Raw genomic sequence first — 21218 nt, 5'->3', positions numbered from 1 at the left:
TCTGTATATTAAAAAACGACTGCGAAGTCAATTGAAGCAGAAGGTAAAATTCCACAAGAGGAACGTAATAGGAAGGCTTTGCTTTTCAAATATTTTCAAACCTTCTAAAAAGTGTGTTTATTTTGTTGTATTTGTGAGTACTTCCGAAGTGAAGTACTTCCGATAGAAAGAAGGGTTTTCAAATAACCTCTTTTATCCGCGAAACGAAAAATACCAACATCGCTGCACTCGTATGTGCCTATAGTTTTCATTAAATTACTTCTTCTACATAAGAGATAAACATTGCTTATGTTTAACAATATTGTAGTTTACATCTTTTAAATTTTTCTCGCAAAATATATTTGGATATTCTGCTCACACAAAAATTTATAATCAAATTTCCGTATTTTTTACTTCCAACAAAACATTAACGTAAACGCTCTTGTGGGGTACATTTGTACTTTGGGCCAACTTCAAACGGTCATAGCTCAGCCGGTTAAATGAAATAAAAACAATGCACCAGTGTAAACGTAAGACTAAACATCAGATTGAATTATCGTGAAGGTTGTTTACGGTTATAGTAAACCGTAACTCAATAACGAAGGTTTGAAGTAGCGCTGGGGTAAAAATCTACCCTACGAGAGCTTTTTAGGGTGATTATGTGGTTGAGAAAATGAAAATTGTTTTTCTATACATGAAACGGTATCAAACATGTCAACAAATATCGGTTGTGAAACCAAAACAGTAAACATTTAAAGTAGGGTTATTCTCTGAGTTGTGATTTTATTACATGCAGAGTATTTCAATAGGTAGGATGACTTCCCCGGATTGGAGACGGATGTGTATTCCCGTCCCGGTCAACAGGAACAAATTTATAACAAAAAACTGCTTTCGTAACAAGTGCTGCTGAAAGTCTGGTCTCGTTAGTAGTGAAAATATCAAAGTTTCCTAACAAGTATCAAAAAGTGAAATAGTTCAGATGTGATATGTTGATTGGCAGTGGCGTATCTAGGAGGTTTTTTTTTTGGGAGGACGGCAAATCAATCCAAGGGACCTTTTTTGCTCACTAAAAGGATCCTTCCAGAGATGAACTTACGGAAACTTGAATTTTTTATGCACACTAAACCAAAGTGGGGGGGCGGTAAATAAATTTTTGCCCCGTGTGGAAATTTTCCCCATTACGCCACTGTTGTTCGGGGTTTCTAAGAAAGTTTCTCGCAATTTTCGTTTTATCAGCCTGCCTACTGGTGAAAAGCTAAAAAAAATATCAGCAGTAAAAATTAATCTTGATATGAAATTACAGTGACAACCTGCATCTGGACTCTAATATTAACAGTACGTTATTTTGCTCGTACACTGCTTCCAACTTTGGACTAATACTGGGAATAAATCTGAGTGATTTCTAATATGACTCTGAGTTAAATTTATAGTACGAATTGTACGAATGAATTCCAAATTCGGATGTTACCTGACTTTGGAAAAACACACGTTTAGGAATCTCTTAAATGCAAAATCGAATATAACTCGAGCTTGAATTTATTAGTGCATTAGAAACTAAACTAAACATTAAATGTTTTATTTCCTCAACATAAGCCGTACCCGATTTAAAAAAAAGAAGTATATGTACCCGACCTTTTTTCCTATTCCATTTCTTGTATGCACCACATTTGCGCTGAAAAATCTTAAATCGGCATTGCGCTTATACTTTTTATTCGGTTTTGCACTGAATAATAATTGAACGGGGTTTCCAAAGTAAGTAGCGGCATGTCAGTCGTTTAATTTGCAATCATTTTGAATTGTTGATGTTGATCGTCAGAGACATTTTCTACTACTTATAACTAACGAAATATTATACTCTGTTTCTGATCATATAAAACATAATTATGGTATCGAAAAACAAAAATAGTACAACTTCCTCCTAGGGTACCGGCTCCAGTAGTCATCTCAGCTCTAGTAGTCATCCCCTATACGAACACCATTAGCTAGGGTGAGATCTTCTGCCTCTGTTCGATAGATTGTCTTTCAGGATAACATGAAAATAGGTCCATTCGTTTCGAATTTTCGCGTCGCTATAACAGCACTGTTGAATAAGTTTTGATCTATTTTCTCTGCAGTATTGCTTCTTAGAGCTGAAGCAAAGATATTGTATCTGATTTTATCACAATTCGTTGATTGAAAGTCTAGTAATCGGCAAAATAATATGGCGACTCTACTAATGAGATGACTATTGGTATACAAAAGCCCTATTTGAAGTCGTACATTCTTAGAAAAAATGAAATTTACGCTTGACGTAAATTCAAGTTCGGTGATGACACAATATTACATCTACTAACATGTAAATATAAATTTTGCGTCTGTATTGATGTAAACTTCAGTTAAATTAACTGTGAAGTTAATTATATTACCTAGAAAAAATTGTGTAAATTTACGTCTTCTGAGACGGACATATTTGAACATTAAAAATGACTTATTTTTACAGTTGATCTAACACATTAAATTGCTTTCTTAGATATTGGTAAGTGCTCCAAAATGTAAGTTTACCTACACGCCTGCCTAAAAGGCGAAGTATGTTTTCAAACAAATTTAAATTATTCTTGTAAAATTCAATGAATTTAATAGATTTTTGTTGTGTAGTCATAGCGGTGCTAGAGCCACTTAGCACCGCTATGATGATTTGTTAGCGCGTTGTAAATTTGTACATTTTTTGTGCATTATAGGCCCTTCAATAGTTCTAAAGAAAAAATTGCATATTCTTTCGAAACCTGTGTCATTGAGTGTTGATACCGTGGACGGTCCGGGTCAAGTTCAAGACGACAGTGGGTCATCATCATCATCATCCATGATCACAATTCGATCATCATTTCCTGAATCGTGGCTTTGGGATGGTTTCAATGATGGGTTCGTTATTAATTTTCTTAGTTGGTTATATGCACAATTTTAAGCTTCTTTTCAGAATCGTTTGGAAACTTCTTGAAATTTCTGCATGTAACACTATATTTGTTCAAATGATTGTCTTGAATTGCACCAGTTGTAGTTTGGTAATAGGGAGTAGGACATCTAAGATAGAATATAATTTCTTCTGCGGCAAACGTATAAACAAAACAAAGATCACCTTGGCAGAGCCGTTATGCGAATTTGCTCAAATCCAAAAACTTGTGCCTCTTTGCAACAAGATCATACAAGTACAAATCGCTAACATATTATGAACGCTGAAATAGTATGAGAAAGCGAGCTCTTCCATTTTGCGTTCTTCTTTTTTTATTATTATTAGTTAACTTTTTAGTCCATTCAAAATCTTATAAGAATTCCGCCAACAAAGCACTTATATTTACTTACTTCTGGGAAATGGATCTTACTTTTGGGGAAGAGCTAGACAGAGATGTTATTCAGGTAAGACTAAACTCCGTGATGAGAGCAGAGACCAAACGTGCCTCGATAGCTGTGAGAAAATTGTTCGTGGATTTGGCGTTCGTTCGGACAAACTGGTGGGTCAGATCAGGTCCGTGCCCAGGGGGTGGTTTTGGGGGTTTTAACCCCCCCATGAAGTTTTTTTTTTTAAATTAAGTTTCATGAACAATGGAGTTCTTATTATATTAAAGTGCAAATAACTTGACAATTCATATTTTTTATCAATTTATAAACTGACATAATTTGAACTCCCCCCCTCCTCCGCTTTAATGATTCCTGCGCACGAGCCTGTCAGAATTCGTTTTACATTGTCAATATAGTGGATGAGGCGCCTTTTCGCCTTTTGGACACCCCTTCTCCCCTTGAACCCCCCCCCCCCCCATGGATGATTCCTGCGCACAGGCCTGGGTCAGTTAGTTCACTATTGAAACGTGTTCCCATTGTGGGATCTATAATAATCGAATTCTGTCTAGGTCTATCTTTTGGGAAAGTTTGTTCAAAGCGTTCCAAACCAAAATAAACTATTTACACCTATTTTTTTTAACTACGTCAAAGTGATAATAATGTGTTGATTGTATCACGAAACTCGGATTTCACAATGGAAATCGTTTCTTATTATGACAGCATCATATTTCACATCAAGTTCAGATCGGTAATTTGGTGGAGCAGTTACCGATTTTATATATGTATTAAAATTGCCATGAACACATTGCCACGATGTAGCAGGATCTAATCCTTCTTATTTCGCTTGTTCAATGCATTAGAAATGCCGATTCCAGAGTTCGCCGCGTCATTCGGAGCGTCTGGTCTAGGCAGCAGTGATGGTGCTAACGTTAAAGTTCGTAAAGATTTCCCTGAGAGCTGGATCTGGGATGATGTACGGGATGACGGGTTCGTACCTTCAATTATAGCATTCCCACGTTGATTGGCTATGCCGGATGTTGTTCTGTCCATGTTAGAAACTGAAACGGTGAAGGTTTTTTCTGTTTATGTACATATCTTTATCTTTTCACAAAAAAGTTCTTGACTTGATAAAATTAATACAAACTAGAAACGCTTAAGTATATTTCAAGATCAACTGATATAGTAGTGGTAGGCGTTAGGTCCAGTAAGAGGTATCCAAAATGTCTGTCTGGATCACTTCTTCACTATTCTAGTTTGCATAAGTCTATCGATTAGCATCGTAGTTGATTACGAACACTTTTTATGTTCTGAATAACCTCGCATGTTTAGATTATCGTATAACTGTATGGGTAAGAATTTGTACATTCGAGTTTTTGTGTATTTCCTGCGATCCTTTTGATATTTTGAAAGTAATAATAAACTTTTGAAATTTATTTTTCTTTATCTGGGTATGCCTTCAGAACATTTTTCGATTGGAATCGTCGCCTTCCCTTGATATAATTAAAGTTATCCTTAACTCACCTAGAAGTGAATTTAAAGTTATAAATTGCCTACATTGTCGGATAGATAACTCATTTCTTCGGAGAAGTTGTAGAACATATTATTACAAGAAAATACGGCGAACACATGAACTCTTAAAAATGGATTGGCATCGAGATATGAAGCATTGTTTATCGGAAACCCCAAAATGTGTGCTTAAAGTGACTTTTCCTCTCCATCCCAATAAAAGGAAATTTGAGCGCTCATGATAAAGCGATGTTTGGAAGTAAAGTGAAACACGATTTTTAATACGCACTTGAAAAACTGTGTAGAATACTTAAAAGACTGTATACAGCATCGTTTTTCATGATGTTCTGTGCAGTGAGATCAAACCTTTTGCCTTCTTATATATAAAAGTTATGCAATAACTGAGCAAATCAACTTTCGAATCGATCGTCATATACCATCGACATCAGTTTTTCAAAATAACCAAATGTCAGTTTGTAGGCGTGTGTGTGCATGTGTGCATGAAGTCACTTTTCTCGAAGTTGCCTGAACTAATTTTCACAAACTTAGATTAAAATGAAAGACGCTCTTAGTCCTATAACCTGCTATTGAATTTCACCATCAAACTTCTTCAAATGAATGTCCCATCTACAAAATTAGATTCATATGAAAAGAAACTACTAAATGATATGTGATACGAAATTAAAATATTGATACTCATTATTTACGTGGATGGCTGAACCGATTTTATCCATCTAATTTTCAAATGAAAGGTCTTAAAATCTTTTAAAGCTTCTTAATTTTTAATCAGATTCCACTTCCGGTTCAGGAGATACCATTCACAATTAATCGAGTATATCGAGTTTGCAGATTTTGATGGTCGATGACCAAATAAACATATTTCAGTTTTAACGGTATTCTGTTTCCGATCCTGAAAGTAACTCAAAAATTTAATTTGGAACGCAATACAATTTCTCAAAGATGGCTACACTGATTTTCATAAATTTCGATTCAAATGCAATGGTTTACAAACTCTTAGGTGAATTTAACTGACTTCGGTATCGGGAATAGAGGAGCTTAATCGTTTTCCTGAAGAGAGAATTTCATGAACAAGAATTCAAATTAAAAGACTTGTAAAATTGGTGAATTTTATCCGATTACGACTTCCGATTATAGAATTGTAGGATAATGGGTTTTTAAAATTCAAACCGTCATAGAAGATACCCAAGAAATTGGGCTCAAAACTATTCAAATTTATTTATACACACCTAGAAAAAATACATACATACATGAGCGTCAAAAATGACTCAATTTTACAGTAAATCTAACTTATATTTAATGCATTCTGACATTTTTTTAAGTGCTAAAACATGTAAATTTACACGTTTGCTTGAAAAGCGGGGCTTGTTAGACGTATATTTATATCATTCTTGTAAAATTCAGTCGTTTTACGGATTACGCTCTTATGAATAGTGTCATATGTGGATTTACGTCACCTGTAAATTTTATAATTTTTTTCTGTGTAATAATTCATCACCATACGAACCGTTTTGAGTCGTCACTGAATACCGGTTCTGGAAGTACCAAAAATAATCGTTAAAAGACTCTAACTCATTTCGACATTGCATTGAATGCTCAATCGATTGTTACACGTTTAGATTCAAAGGAATTATACAATTTCTCTTTTCGATCGGACTTGCAGTTCCGAAATTACAGGGTTCAAACTTTCATTAATAAAGACGGTCAATAAAAAAATTTCGTGTAAGGTCGATTGGAGAGTTCGTTGTGAATCGTGGAAGTGGAGAAGGAATACAATCTTTTGACTATACACAAAAAAGAAACAAAGGAATTTACACGACATGTAAATCAATATTAACATGGAATAGAAATGGGTTGAATAGAAAGTTTGGTTGAATATCATCATCGATGCAAAACTAAATTGGATTGCATTGAATCAATTAACGCTAAGTGTTGCGATTAAATTTTATTGAAACGTACAGAATCGTAAAGTAACTTTATGTTCAATTATCTGCTCCAAATGTGTGCATGAAAAAAGATGTAAAGTCACAAATTATCTGTGTACATAAGATAACACTTTTAGCCAGACTCGTCGTTCATTTGGATTTATCGACAGCCATATTATGCCAAGTTAAAACCAAAACTTTATGTTATTCATGAAAGCTACACTGTATTACTGATTGATTTGGCTTGTCAATGCTTGCGAATGTGATCTTCAATGTTTCTCCGGGGTTTCATCATTGCATTCATTTGAATATTCAGAAATTGTATATAACGATTATTTATCTGTTGTATGAAAAAAAAAAAACTCGGGGTTGACCACAAAATGAAAAAAAAGGTTATATGAAACAAAAAAAAACTCGGAGCTCAACACTCGATGATTAAGCGCAAGTCGAATCCATGAGTGAATGCGACTGCTAATTTCTTGAGTATACTACGTCGGTATTCAAGAGGCACGGAATAACACCACATTACGCGACAGTAAATCTGTATTTTGGTCGCTCTTAAGACTACTTCAAGGTTGACTTTGACAAAATATATCGAATTAAAACAGCTAAGCTTTTCGATTGCTGATTTAGAGGTAAACGAATTTTCGGTACGCATTATAGGCTGTTCCACTGTCAATGACAATGATTACCTGGGTAGTTTTACTGTTGTTTCTAATTGTTAAAATGTATAAAAACCGACTGCAAATGATTTTGCTCAAATAATGCCAAACATTAGCAGATATTTTCTCATTGCCCAAAAAACTTTTTTTTTTCATTAAATTGTGATTTTTTTGTATTACGTATTCGGCTTGATTCTCCACTCCGCTACAGAGCTTTATTCTGTAGTCATAATTTCCCCCTTCGAAATTAGATTATTGTCTGCTCGAACAATTCTGTTATTTACGTCAACCGTTAGTACATGTCGTTAAAATTTTATGTTAGTACATCTGAATCGTCGTTTATAGCACTGAACTATTTTTAATTCGCAATATACTTACTGTTTACAAATAACACTTAACGTTGACGTTGCTGTTGGTTTATATCTATTAGAGACTATCAATAATTTGTTCTATGTAAGTTGTTGGCACTGTTGGCTAGTAGCAGTTGTGAACGAATCCAAGTTTCCAAGTTGACGCAATGAAGGTTCCACACAGCGTCGATCATTCAACGGAAGTAAACAGCAATTATAATTCAAATTCAATCTGGTCACTACTTCTAGCGAACGATACTTCCTCCCGGCTGTCTCCGATCACCTACAAAGTGCACCGAGCTCCGGACGGTACTCCGCTGTACACGGTGATCGAGAAGCAGCCTCGGGCGCTTCCGGTGCACGAGTTCAAGACAAACACCCGGCCCCCGTTGGCCGGACCGTACGCCTTCAGCCGCATTCCAAAGCCCCACCGAGATATTCCGCGAATTTTCCTGTCGCACGAAATCGCCGACACATGGTTGTTTGACAGCGCGTACTCTGGGTAAATACAAGCGTTCCGCTGGGATGAGAGATGTCTAATCGAAGTGTTAATCCATTCGTAACCAATGACCTAAAACCAATACACACTTGCTGCTGTTGCTGCTGCTGCTAATAATGCGCACATAATCAAATTCCTTGAGGGGGTTTTAACGGTTCGGACCCCTTCTAAAAGTCTTGCAAGAAAATGGAATGAACTGTTCAGCTGCTTAAAATACGCTGTTTTTTAATTGCTGGCTGATGGTTACTAATGGCAAGATTCGCCAGAACTAGTGAAGGACGTCGACTGAAGTGATATTGTTTTTGTTTTTTCTCTGAACATTTTGCATCCTTGGTGGTTGGTGAAACTGACACTCTTGCTTTTTTGAGTGAACTATTTGTCTTTTTACTAACATTATTCAAGTGTTTTGTACTGGGATCTATTAAAACCATTTGCGTAACATACTAACTCGAATGCATGTCATTAATTTGTTTTCGTGTAAACATTTAAGAAGATTAGCAAAACATTAATCTTGTTTTTTTTGGCATTCGTCGTTGTAGCTTCACCGGTGACAAAACAATTTCGAAAAAGGTTCCCGATACAATAACATCCTGGATCATCACTGGTTTCTCGGTGAATCCAGTTTACGGTCTTGGAATAACCCAAACACCAAGAAAGTTGAACGTTTTTCTGCCATTTTTCGTATCCACAAACTTACCCTACTCGGTGAAACGGGGTGAGATCGTTGCCATACCGATTGTGATCTTCAATTACATGGACTCGGATCAAAAAGCAGAGGTGACCTTTCATAATATCGAGCAGGAGTTTGAGTTTGCTGATGTTGAGAACGAGATTCATGAGAGTCCAAGTGAGTATAACAGTTGACAAGTTATTTCCACAAGATCACAAATTCTTTTGTTTGTTCTTCTCACTCCAGAATTGGAATTATTCCGCAAAAAGAACGTTGAGATACCGGCGAACACCGGTAAATCGGTTTCTTTTATGGTTAAACCAACGAAGCTAGGTCACATTACGATCAAAGTGACGGCGACCTCCAAATTGGCTGGGGATGGCGTCGAAAGGCAACTATTAGTGGAACCGGAAGGGCTTCCTCAGTACGTTAACAAAGCAGCTTTTGTAGATCTCCGGGCAACACCAGAAGCAATGAGCAACTTCAGTGTTGAGGTACCAAAGAATGCGGTTCCGGACTCGACTAGAATTGAGGTCTCCGTAATTGGTATGTTTGTACGAATGCGCTATGTATAGCGTATTGATGAGTATTACCATTTCAGGTGACGTGTTGGGGTCCACAATCCAAAATCTTGATTCTCTTATCCGAATGCCTTACGGCTGTGGCGAACAGAATATGTTGAACTTCGTTCCAAACATCGTAGTGTTGGACTATTTGAAAAACACCGATCAATTGACTTCGAAGATTGATGAAAAGGCGAAAAAATTCATGGAAGCTGGTTACCAGCGGGAACTAACATACAAACACGATGACGGTTCGTTCAGTGCATTCGGAAACAGCGATAAAAGCGGAAGCACGTGGCTGACTGCGTTTGTGGCACGCTCATTCAAGCAAGCATCCGCTCACATTGATGTTGATGAGCAGGTCATTGATCGTTCCCTAGAGTGGTTAAGTGATCAACAAGCCGCGAACGGAAGCTTCCCAGAGGTGGGTAAAGTTTCTCACACTGATATGCAGGGAGGTTCCGGTCAGGGAATCGCACTAACGGCGTACACGTTGATAGCATTTTTGGAAAATAGAAACTTGGTTCCAAAGTATAAGAATGTTATCGGCAAAGCGCTTGACTATATTGCTCGAAACGTCGACGGCTTAGACGATAACTACTCGCTGGCCATTGCAGCGTACGCACTACGACTAGCTGATCATAGCTCCAAGGATTATACCTTAGCTCAGTTGGATGCCAAGGCCACAGTGGATGGGGATACGAAGTGGTGGCACAAACCAATTCCCGAAAGCGAAAATAAGAGCCCTTGGCACAGTAAACCAAATTCAGTCAACGTGGAAATGTCTGCTTATGGCATGTTGGCATTCTTGGAGGCTGGTCTCGATACCGACGCACTGCCAATAATGAAATGGTTGATTGCACAACGTAACGACAAAGGTGGCTTCCAATCGACTCAGGATACTGTTGTTGGTTTGCAAGCACTTGCTAAACTGGCTGCAAAAATTTCCTCTAAAAACAACGACGTGAAAATTGTAGCTAGTTACAATGACAATCAGCAGCGCGAGATGACAGTGAACTCGGATAACAAGATGATTCTTCAAAAATTCGAATTACCGTCCAATGCTAGAAAAATTGACATTAAAGCGACCGGACGCGGGTTCGCCGTTGTTTCATTGTCGTATAAGTACAACATGAATGTGACCGGGGAATGGCCGCGGTTCGTTCTAGACCCCCAAGTTAATAAGAACTCCAATCAAGATTATTTGCACCTGTCAGTATGCACCAGCTTTGTTCCAGCAACTGGCCAAAACAGCTCCAACATGGCTGTTATGGAAGTTGGGTTCCCCAGTGGTTTCACTGCTGATTCCGACACGCTGCCATCGCTGGAGAACATGGATTATATCAAAGTATGAATTTACTCTCTCTTTACTGTTTAATTGCCTCTATAAAATTGTTTTTTTCCGTTACAGAAAGTCGAACTGAAGGATGGCGATACTGTCGTGGTGTTATACTTTGACAGTTTGGATCGTAAGGAACTTTGTCCAACAATCTCCGCTTTCCGTACTCATAAAGTCGCTAAGCAAAAGCCGGCCCCTGTGGTGATCTATGATTATTATGACAACTGTAAGATGTGATATGATTTTACTTCTATTATTTGTTTAATTTATTTATTTTTTAACAGCTCGCATTGCTCGCCAGTTCTACGACGGTCCAAAGTCTACATTATGCGATATCTGCGAAAACGAAGACTGCGGTCAGTCTTGTACGATAAAATCTCAAAAGCAGCGTTCACCCAAGGACGAGAGTAGCGTTGGAGTTCAACCGAAGAGCAGTGCAACTAATTCTGGATCGCTGTCTGTTGTTTTATTTATCGCGACTTCAATTTTATTAAAGCTATTCAAATCGGCTTGAGCGAAAAAAAGGAGTGCTAATAAGAACGAAAGAGTGATTTGCAATAGTTTTAAACAAGTATGAATTGAGATGTTTGACGATTGGAAAACTATTGCGATTTGGTCTTTATGTGGATTATTTTACCAGAAGATTGAATCTTTGAAATAAAAGATAATGTGGATAAAGTGAAAGTGTTGGCTCTAAAGTCTAATTATTCTTCAGAGAAGCCCTGATTATGTCTAGAACTATGTACAAGCTTTTTGAATTATTTCTTATAATTCCAAGCTCCAGAGAAAACCATCAAATGACCATTATTTCACGCAAGGCAACATTCTTAAACAAGTCGGAATTACCATGAGTACCATTCTGGTTTCGGAAATATTGTAGGGGAAGATGTTCGGTCGCTGGCACCCCACCGTAACTTTTGAAAGAAAGTAGATAGCGTCATTCCGACAAATGTCATGTGTGCGTAATAGCAGCACGTTCTTTTTGTGCCGAATACCAAACCAAAAGGCGCTTGTACTTTTTGCTGTGCTTAAAACAAATTTCAATTGCGTGAGAATGAACCCAAAAGTTTTTTATGACTTTTTTTAGTAGTAAATAAATTGAAAAGCCTCAATCGAAAAGGTGAGTGGGTTTAATATTTATGAGGTGAAATCGATCCATTTCGTGATTTAATACCGGATGCTATCAAAATGTTCGCAACCAAAGTTTTTTTTCGTCATTTTTAAAATGTCTACCGATTTCGGTTACCGGCACCCCAAGGTGTTCGGTTACCGGTACCTCATTTTTTTCGACAAATCGCGAAAAATTGTCAGTGATATGCAGAGACGCCAAATCTGCAAATTTGTCTATGAATTATCAAATTTCTTAGTTAACATGTAAACTTTATTTCGTCTAAAGACTTTTTACGGACTTTTGAAACTTCGATTGTTTGCAGTCATTCGTCAGAAATCACAGACTTATGAAAATTGGCGCGATCTTTTCGTTTTTGCTAGTTAAAATTATCGTATTACCTGGCTTCTCGGGTGATATGCAACATGTGGACAACTTGAAGGTTTCAATACATCCGTCATATAAGTAAAAACGTTGGTTCTCTGCTTCTGTTAGTCATGGCGACTTCAAACAAATCGTTCAAGTCACGGAAAATGAATTTTAATGCACTTAATCATGCCATTAAACGTTGCTTAGTGGATAAGAAACCAATAAATTTGACTGCAGCAACGTGTTCAATCCCGCGAAGTCGGTGAAAGATCGGCCTAAAGGCGCCACCATCCAAATGATTGACCAAGAGAGCCAAGGCGAATCAGCATCAGACAATGAAGACTTTTGTCCAAAACGCCTCCGAAAAGAATAAATTCCGTTTTTTCTTTGAATAATGGCAGTTTTTACTTATATTTTTCTAGTTTTAGCCAAATTTCTTGGGGTGCCGGTAACCGAACACCTTTTTTGAAATGGCCAAAATTTATCACTTCACTACGTTGATAATAAAGTTTTTTCAATAGATTGAATCAACTTAGTTTCTTATTCAGTTGTTAGCTAGTGATTTTAGCTTTCCATTGATGTATATAGGTCCGCATAAGGTGCCCTTAGTCAGGAGTTATAAGCTTAAAAGAAAAGGGTGCCGGTAACCGAACACTCTGCCCTACTCATTCTGGTTATATTTTGATAAACGGTTTGCGCTGTCATGAAGCTACAACCCTTGAATACTTATGTTATTTTTGTCATTCATGGAAAAAAGAAAAACTATCAAATGCGGAAAGGAGAATCGTCAGGATTGTTTTTACATTTGCTCGGTAGCAGCATAAAATTCATAGGTTTCTCGAATAAATGATTCAACTATATCTGATATTGATGTCCCGGAAAGTGTTGATTTTTGTGGAAAATGGTTTCACACTTATTGTTGTTTCTCTGACAATTAAGAAGCCTTTTCGGATTTGTAATAGTCCCTTTATTTCCACAGGGAAGATTTTAAATCTCTGTAGTAAATTTAATATAAGTTCACATTAGTTCATTTAGCTGTTATTCCATACAAAACTCACGTTTAGTAAATTGCTACTGTTTTAGTTCAGATGTAGCTCATGGATCTACTGCTGCTTCAATGATTCGTTACGTTAGATGGATTTAGAGAACTGTAGATATTTATCGAACAGTACAATCCTAGAATAAGTTAGGTTAAGCGATAAATATTAATTCAATTCAGTGACAAACACTATTACTTATAGTTCAAGTTCAATCAAAGTAACTTTTTGGAACAGAATGTAACTGTAATTACGTAAATAAGTATTTATTAACTAAGCGGCGTTCAGTTCACGCGCGTTTGCCTAACTCTCAAACCATTTTGTTTTATTCCTTCTTAATCTATTTTATCAAACTGTCATTCTCTTCACGGTGCTATCGCTATCAAGGTGCGCTCAACTTGTTGTTGACACTCCCCCCCCCCCCGAGTATGCTGTGCACATCCTATCGGTCAAGCTTACTCTTCAACGCGCCTTAAGTCCAGCACCGCAAGTTTAACGGCTGGTCTCTCGTATACGCCTCGTGCAGTTTGTACCGTTGCTTTACGCACTTGCCCGTCTTTATTCACAGTTTCTATGACTCTACCTTTTGGCCAACAATTCCGCGGTTGATCCGGATCCACGATCAGAACAATGTCACCAACTTCAATCGGTTTAACCTTTTCAAACCATTTCGAGCGTCTTGTGATTTCTGGTAGATAGTCACGAAGCCAACGTTTCCAAAACTGATTGGCTATTACCTGTGAAATCTTCCAACCTCTACGAAGAGCAATCGAGCTATCGTTCAGTAACGTCAGTGGTTTCGATCCGTCGGAAGATCCAAGCAGAAAATGATTTGGTGTAAGTGCTGGGGCTGACTCATTTTCTACTGGTACATACGTTAATGGACGAGCGTGCCTTCGATTTCTATCAGCGCATTTCGAAGCTCTTCATCTGTTGGTCGACGAGATATTTTGAGAGATGAAAGATTACGTTTCACAGATTGGATTAAACGCTCCCAACTCCCCCCCATATGGGGAGCCGCCGGCGGATTGAAGTGCCAATTTGTATGTGAAGATACAAACTCTTCTGCTAAGCTCATTTGATTCACGACACACAATGCTTCTTTAAGTTCACGATCTGCTCCGATAAAATTTGTTCCTCGATCGCTATAAAAATTTGTTGGCGTTCTCCGTCGAGCGACAAAATTTCTCAGTGCCATTATACATGAACTTGTATTGAGAGAACTAACAACCTCTAAATGTACCGCTCTGATTGTAAGGCACGTTAGAAGAACACCCCAACGCTTTTCGACTCTGCGACCCACGCACACCTCCATTGGACCAAAATAATCTACCCCGGTGTGTGTAAACGGTCTAGTATATGCGGCGAGCCTACACGGTGGAAGATCTGCCATTGCTGGGGGGCGAGGAACGGTGTCACGTAGCTTGCACTGTGGACAGTTCGATCGAATGCTACGATACAATTTTCTTACTCTAGTAATGCAATAAAGTTGCTTTACTTCATTCACCACAGTTTCGTGATTTTGGTGATGATACTTTACGTGAAAATCCGTAACAAGCAGTCGAGTGACCGGATGCGTCCACGGTAGTATTATTGGATTTAAATTTTCCCAGCTTAAGTACTGACAACCAGTTGCTCTGCCTTTCATTCTTATAAGTCCATTCTTATCTATAAATGCGTTGAGTTTGTAGAGTGAACTTTTTTTTGGAATATTCTTTGCAGAAACTGGCATATTTCGTTGACCTTTGATAAGAGAAATCTCCCTAGAGTATGTATCGTGCTGTGCCTGACGGAAGTGGTATTCTTCGGCTCGTTGCATTTCAATACCCGAAAGATTTCCAAGTTGTCGCGTTGACTGCTCGCATCTAATATTATTTGTAAACCGAAATATATATGCTGTAACCCGAATCAAACGTTTCCAATTCGAATAGTCGTTTGCAAGAATCAACGGTGTATATCCTTCAACATGAACGTTAACAGGGACCCGAAGTTCTTCATTTGTAGCAGATTCGAAAGGCATCGTTGGCCAATTCATTTCAGGCAAATGAATATACTCTGGAGCCCTATTCCATCGGCTGTTGTTTCTCAAATCCGGTAGGCGTTCCCATTTGGTTCCTTCATCGGCAACATTACATTTCGAGGCAACCCATCGCCAATCTTTCACCTCCGTTAGATCCAAAATTTCGCTAACTCGTGCTGCCACGTACTGACTGTATTTGCGATGATCAGATCTCAGCCAGGAAAGGACATTCCGCGAATCAGACCAGAATACACAACGTGAGGGTTTGATAGTCAGACTACGGACGATTGCATCTGCTAGTCTTGCACCAATAACTGCAGATTGAAGTTCGAGTCTTGGGATTGTTAGATACTTAATAGGTGCTACTCGTGTTTTTGCTCCCACCAATCTACATTCTATACTTCCATTAGAATCGAAACGAAGATAAACTACGGCTGCCATACCCTTTTCACTCGCATCGACGAAAGTATGCAACTGCATCTCCGATGATTCATCAGCCCACTGCGATTTGTAACATCTCGGAATTTTCAAGCACTCGACTTGTGGCAGAAGCTTCAACCACATTTGCCATTTAGTGAAGCATGATGCCGTAATTGCTTCATCCCATTCCACACCCGAACGCCAAATTTCCTGCAATAGCACCTTTAGTACCATCAAATAGTGAGAGATGAGTCCGAGAGGATCGTAGATAGTCATCAATACTCGTAATACCTCGCGTTTTGTAGGGTGTCTACATCCGTTCATTAATTTTCTATCAAACCGTGACCAATTTATTTTAAATGTAAAACAGTCCGATGCTGTGCACCACCACATCCCAAGGACCTTTTCTATAGCCAGTTTTGAGATAAGATCCATGCTTTTTTCTGCGGTCTGTTTGTTGTTGAGAACAGACAATACGTGTTCAGAGTTAGATATCCAATTTCTAATTTCGAAACCACCTTGATCATAAACGTATGAAACGTCCTTTGCTAACATGATCGCATCCTGTTCTGTGTCGACACTGCACAACATATCGTCTACGTAAGTATTGTTAACGATTGCATCGACAGCTGCTGGGTATTCGTGAACAAAACGATTGGCATTAAGGTTTTTAATGAAATGAGCAGTGCTAGGCGAACAACACGCGCCAAAGGTCATTACTTGCATGACGAATACACTTGGCTCCCGTTCGTTCTCGTCTGTTCTCCAAAGAAATCTTTGACACTGTTGATCCACTGAACGAATACGTATTTGGTGAAACATCTCACGAATATCACCGCATACGGCATATCTGCGTTCTCGAAACTTATAAAGAATAGAGGCAAGCGAGACTAATTGATCGGGACCGGGAACAAGTACTGAGTTCAATGAAACACCTCTAGTAGACGCAGCAGCATCCCAAACAATCCTTACTTTTCCTGGTTTATTGGGATTCATGACAGGAAATACTGGGAGGTACCAGATGCGTTCGAACTTCTGTTCAATTTCAGCAGCTGTCAATTTACGAATGTAACCCTTTGCGAGATAATCGGCAATCTTATCGTTCAATGTCTTTCCCAATTCTCGATCTCTGCTCATCCGTTTTTCGAGATTCCCTAACCGTTGAAGTGCCATTGGTTTGCTATCTGGCAGTCGTATATTTCCTTCGCGAAACAATAAGGCAGTTTCAAATCGTTCTCCATTAAACTGCGTAAGTGTTTGAAGAAGAGAAAGAGCCCGCTCATCATCTTTAGATCTAATATCATTTACAGAATTCGTAATTCCAAGATTGTCTATAAACAGAAAATCTTTGACTGTCTGGTTTAAATTATCGTCGTACTCATGATCGCATACACATACATGATTAGTATAGTGCACCATGTTGAACGACGTGTGTGTGGGGGAGCCTCCATAAACAATCCAACCAATATTTGTTTTAATAGCAATCGGTTGTGTTGCAGTTCCTTCTCGACTCTTACGCACGAGTGACACGCTAGCATGTTTCACCCCAATTAGAATCTTTGGACGAACATTTGTGTACGATTCTATTGGTATTCCTCGAAGATATGGATACTTAACTTGTAGTTGATCTACATCCAATGACTGCTGTGGCAGCTGGAGCTCATGGACAGTGCGTACATCGTCAAGATTAAACCGTCTCCCATTCTGACCCGATATTTGAAGATTTACACTACAAGAATTAGCTTCATATCTTTCGGTGCCGCCGGTCCACTTCAAACAAAGCGGACGACGAATTCCATCGAGACCAATTTCATTTGCTATGTCTTGGTCTATGAGTGTAAGCTCAGAACCGTCATCTAAAAACGCATAACATTTGATATTTTTATTTTTACCATATAAGACAACTGGTACGTAACGAAAAAGAGTTGAGCTGTCAGAGATTCTGTGTGTATTACATGATGGAGAATTTGCTGATGGATAAACATTTGCGGTTCCTCCATTTAAGACTTTGTGAAGCAGTGAATTGTGTTTATAAACACAACCCTCCCTGCCGCATGGTTTAGAATCGCAATTACCCTTATGAGGTAGTAAACACCTTCGGCACAGCCTATTTTCCCGAACAACGGCCCATTTTGCGTCATAAGGTAAGGCAACGAATCCTTTACAGCTTTCTAGAGACTTGCAGTTTCCTTTACATACGATACAAGCGTTGAAATTATGTTTCCCGGCTGATGGCTCATGGTTCGATAATTCATCTTCTGTTGATGTCATTTCCGCGTGCATATTCAACGCGGCCCTTCCTCGCGGTGTTTGTTTATCATATAATGCTTGTGGTTCGATAATGAGACTAGCATCTTCGGCTAGGTCATAAATCCAATGAGCGAATTTGGCCAAATTAACTTTACGAAGTGATCTAGTCTGCCTGGCCCAGTCCAATCTAAGAGACGGGGGGAGTTTTTTCACGAGTTCATGCAATAATGAAACGTCACAGTTATATTCCTTACGCCCGCATGCTTCAATAGTGGTATACAAATTTTGTACAGCTAACGCGAAATCTATTAATTTATCCATCGAATCTGATTTCAAGGGCGCCATACACAGGATTTTTTCCTTTAAACAGTTTATGATGGTGTGTGGCTGACCGAATCGAAGTTTGAGTGCTTCGATCGCTCTGTGGACTGTTGAAGGATGAAGAAGAAAACTTCTTACGGCTGTGAGTGCATTACCTTTTAAGCAATTTCTCAGGCGTATCATGTTTTCTTCATTTCGGAAGCCACACATTTCCGTTGTACTCTCAAATGTAGAGAAAAACATTGGCCATTCTTCTGGGTTTCCAGCGAAAATCGGAAGCTCTTTAGAGATAACCTGGCGAGCGGCTAGTTGGTTACGAGTCAGACGACAGGAAATCTGGTTGCTGCCTGTAACTGTAAAATGCTTATTACTCTTGTGTCGGGACTTCCCTTTTTTCGGTGTCGAAAGAAATTCTGGCTTGAAACTTCGTTTTGAGACGGAAGCTTCATCGGATCCAGCATCATCTGTGCTATTTTCGAATGTTTCTGAATTTCTATCACTGTCTTCTTCCAAGAAACTATCACCGCTTTCTTCCGAATCGGTATGCACGGAAACTTGCTGTGTAGGATTTTCACTCAACCAATCGTTTACTTTGGAGTTATGGTAAACATCATTATTTTCATCTTCTTGCTCAATTTGTAACTCTGACAGTTCCTTCATGACACTATACTGTTTGTCCAACAATTTTCGCCTTTCATCCAGAAGCGTTTGCTCGGCTTGGAGTTTTCGAAGTTTTAGTTCTAACACGGCCTTTGTGGATTTTCTAGACGCTGTTGATTTTACAGAACTGGCTTTACTCAGTCTTCCATCTGGCATCGATACTGAAACTTGGACATTTCGTGTTTGAACGTTTTCAATCTGCTTCTTAGGCTTTTCTTTAAGTTTCCTAGGTATAACCTTCTTCTTGTCTTCTTCCTCCGCGGGTTTGGCACTGAATTTCTTCGATTTAGTGCCAGTGTACTTCTGTTTTTCCTTCAGTAGTCTAACGGATGCGCATTTGTTGCAATACCAATCGTTATATTCCACTTCGTCAGAAACACCAACACAAGTGAAATGGTGCCAGCCATCACAATCGTCACATTGCACCATCCTGCTATTATCAGCTTGCTTACACGTTCGACAGCTGTGACCAGTAACGTTTTGATTCTCGGAATTAACAATAGCACCAGTAGTAGTGTCAACCGCACCGGCATTGTTTTTACCATAGGCAAGGTTGGCAGCAGCAGCAGCCTCAGACATGGCCATAAACAGATTTAAAAGATGTTGTTTCTCTGACAATTAAGAAGCCTTTCCGGATTTGTAATAGTCCCTTTATTTCCACAGGGAAGATTTTAAATCTCTGTAGTAAATTTAATATAAGTTCACATTAGTTCATTTAGCTGTTATTCCATACAAAACTCACGTTTAGTAAATTGCTACTGTTTTAGTTCAGATGTAGCTCATGGATCTACTGCTGCTTCAATGATTCGTTACGTTAGATGGATTTAGAGAACTGTAGATATTTATCGAACAGTACAATCCTAGAATAAGTTAGGTTAAGCGATAAATATTAATTCAATTCAGTGACAAACACTATTACTTATAGTTCAAGTTCAATCAAAGTAACTTTTTGGAACAGAATGTAACTGTAATTACGTAAATAAGTATTTATTAACTAAGCGGCGTTCAGTTCACGCGCGTTTGCCTAACTCTCAAACCATTTTGTTTTATTCCTTCTTAATCTATTTTATCAAACTGTCATTCTCTTCACGGTGCTATCGCTATCAAGGTGCGCTCAACTTGTTGTTGACACTTATTGAATATAGACTAAAAGGAAAATGATATGTACACACCAATACAATAATTATACATGGTCGATATGTTAAACGATCGACAGTTCTGCCAATCGCTGAAACTAGAGAATAATGTAAAGCAAATGAAAAAGAATATACTTCTTTCTGGATATTCGTAGAGTGCGGTGGAGTTTTCCTTTGGACGTCCGAAAGCGTTTCCTGAAAAGAAAAGAAAATTAAATTCAAAGTATTATATATATATATATATATATATATATATATATATATATATATATATATATATATATATATATATATATATATATATATATATATATATATATATATATATATATAAGTGGCGACGAGGTGAAATAATTTAACGCTCGTTTGATGTGAATAAGTTTTTTTATGAGCGGAAAAAGTGGTGGAAAAGAGGAGTTTCCTGCAAAGTTACGGAGTACATGCGATCGGCGTCCTTGTACGGGTTAGGCAGCCATCTTCATATTCAACGAGGTTGCATCAGGAGGAGATAATACCGTTGTTTCAACCGCTGAAAAAGGTAATTCCAGTAACCTTCGACTTTTCGGAATCGGCACAGAAGAAATTAACTTCTGTCGGCAGCATCAAGGTAATTAAAAATACGGAGCGCTAAGGGGCAAATTCAGCCACGAGGACGGTTTTGCTGGGACAGCCATTGCAATTTTTGTGTTTCACCTTGAAGCTTCGAGGCTACAGAAATTCAAAGCATTGGCACTGAGGATTGCGGAAGTGATAATCTGGTTTGAGGGCCAGAGGAATTGATCCAATTTGGAAGCTACAACTGGAAAAGTTCGGTTGGTATAAAACAGCGTAATTTCTGGGATTTATTATCAGCTGGCAAAGGCCGGGACAGTGATTTTGATCCAGTATGGAAACGCGTTAATAATGGCGCACAGGGATCAAATCCGGCGCAACACTAATCAATTTTGGGAAATAAGGCCAAATGTAATGTTGGCACCAGACGCGCGAGACATACAAGAGGATGTTTTGGAGGAACAAGAAGTTTTGGTGGGAGCTGGAAGCGGCTCGGAGGAGGAGTTGCTCAAGGGATTCCCA

At 38.5% G+C, this 21218-nt stretch overlaps 2 protein-coding genes across 12 annotated transcripts in view; one reads left to right on the top strand and one right to left on the bottom strand.

The window, feature by feature from the left end:
• The window catches only part of LOC131430059 (thioester-containing protein 1 allele S3-like), a 40769-nt gene extending 29262 nt beyond the window's left edge, over positions 1 to 11507 (top strand). For 8 of the 11 annotated variants that reach the window (XM_058594694.1, XM_058594692.1, XM_058594687.1 and 5 more), the window contains exons 9-13: positions 8791 to 9098; positions 9168 to 9467; positions 9523 to 10832; positions 10896 to 11049; positions 11108 to 11507. In XM_058594694.1, coding sequence (XP_058450677.1) covers positions 8791 to 9098; positions 9168 to 9467; positions 9523 to 10832; positions 10896 to 11049; positions 11108 to 11337 — 2302 coding nt within the window. In that variant the 3' untranslated portion in view covers positions 11338 to 11507. Of the gene's footprint in view, positions 1 to 2696; positions 2878 to 4151; positions 4279 to 8001; positions 8255 to 8790; positions 9099 to 9167; positions 9468 to 9522; positions 10833 to 10895; positions 11050 to 11107 lie in introns of all 11 variants that reach the window. The other 3 variants (XM_058594686.1, XM_058594696.1, XM_058594691.1) reach the window with 3 other exon arrangements.
• Positions 11508 to 14214: 2707 nt separating this feature from the next.
• Positions 14215 to 20290, bottom strand: LOC131429225 (uncharacterized). The gene is made up of 2 exons (XM_058593274.1): positions 19751 to 20290; positions 14215 to 19687 (listed from the first exon to the last, which is right to left on the bottom strand). Exon 2 carries the CDS (start codon positions 19591 to 19593, stop codon positions 14215 to 14217), a length of 5379 nt encoding a protein of 1792 aa, XP_058449257.1. The 5' UTR covers positions 19594 to 19687; positions 19751 to 20290.
• Between the last annotated feature and the right edge of the window lie 928 nt (positions 20291 to 21218).

Source organism: Malaya genurostris, chromosome 2, assembly GCF_030247185.1.
Source record: "Malaya genurostris strain Urasoe2022 chromosome 2, Malgen_1.1, whole genome shotgun sequence".
NCBI classification, from domain to species: domain Eukaryota; kingdom Metazoa; phylum Arthropoda; class Insecta; order Diptera; family Culicidae; genus Malaya; species Malaya genurostris.
The sequence above is the reverse complement of the archived record's forward strand: the minus strand, read 5'-3'. Positions and strand labels throughout refer to the sequence as shown.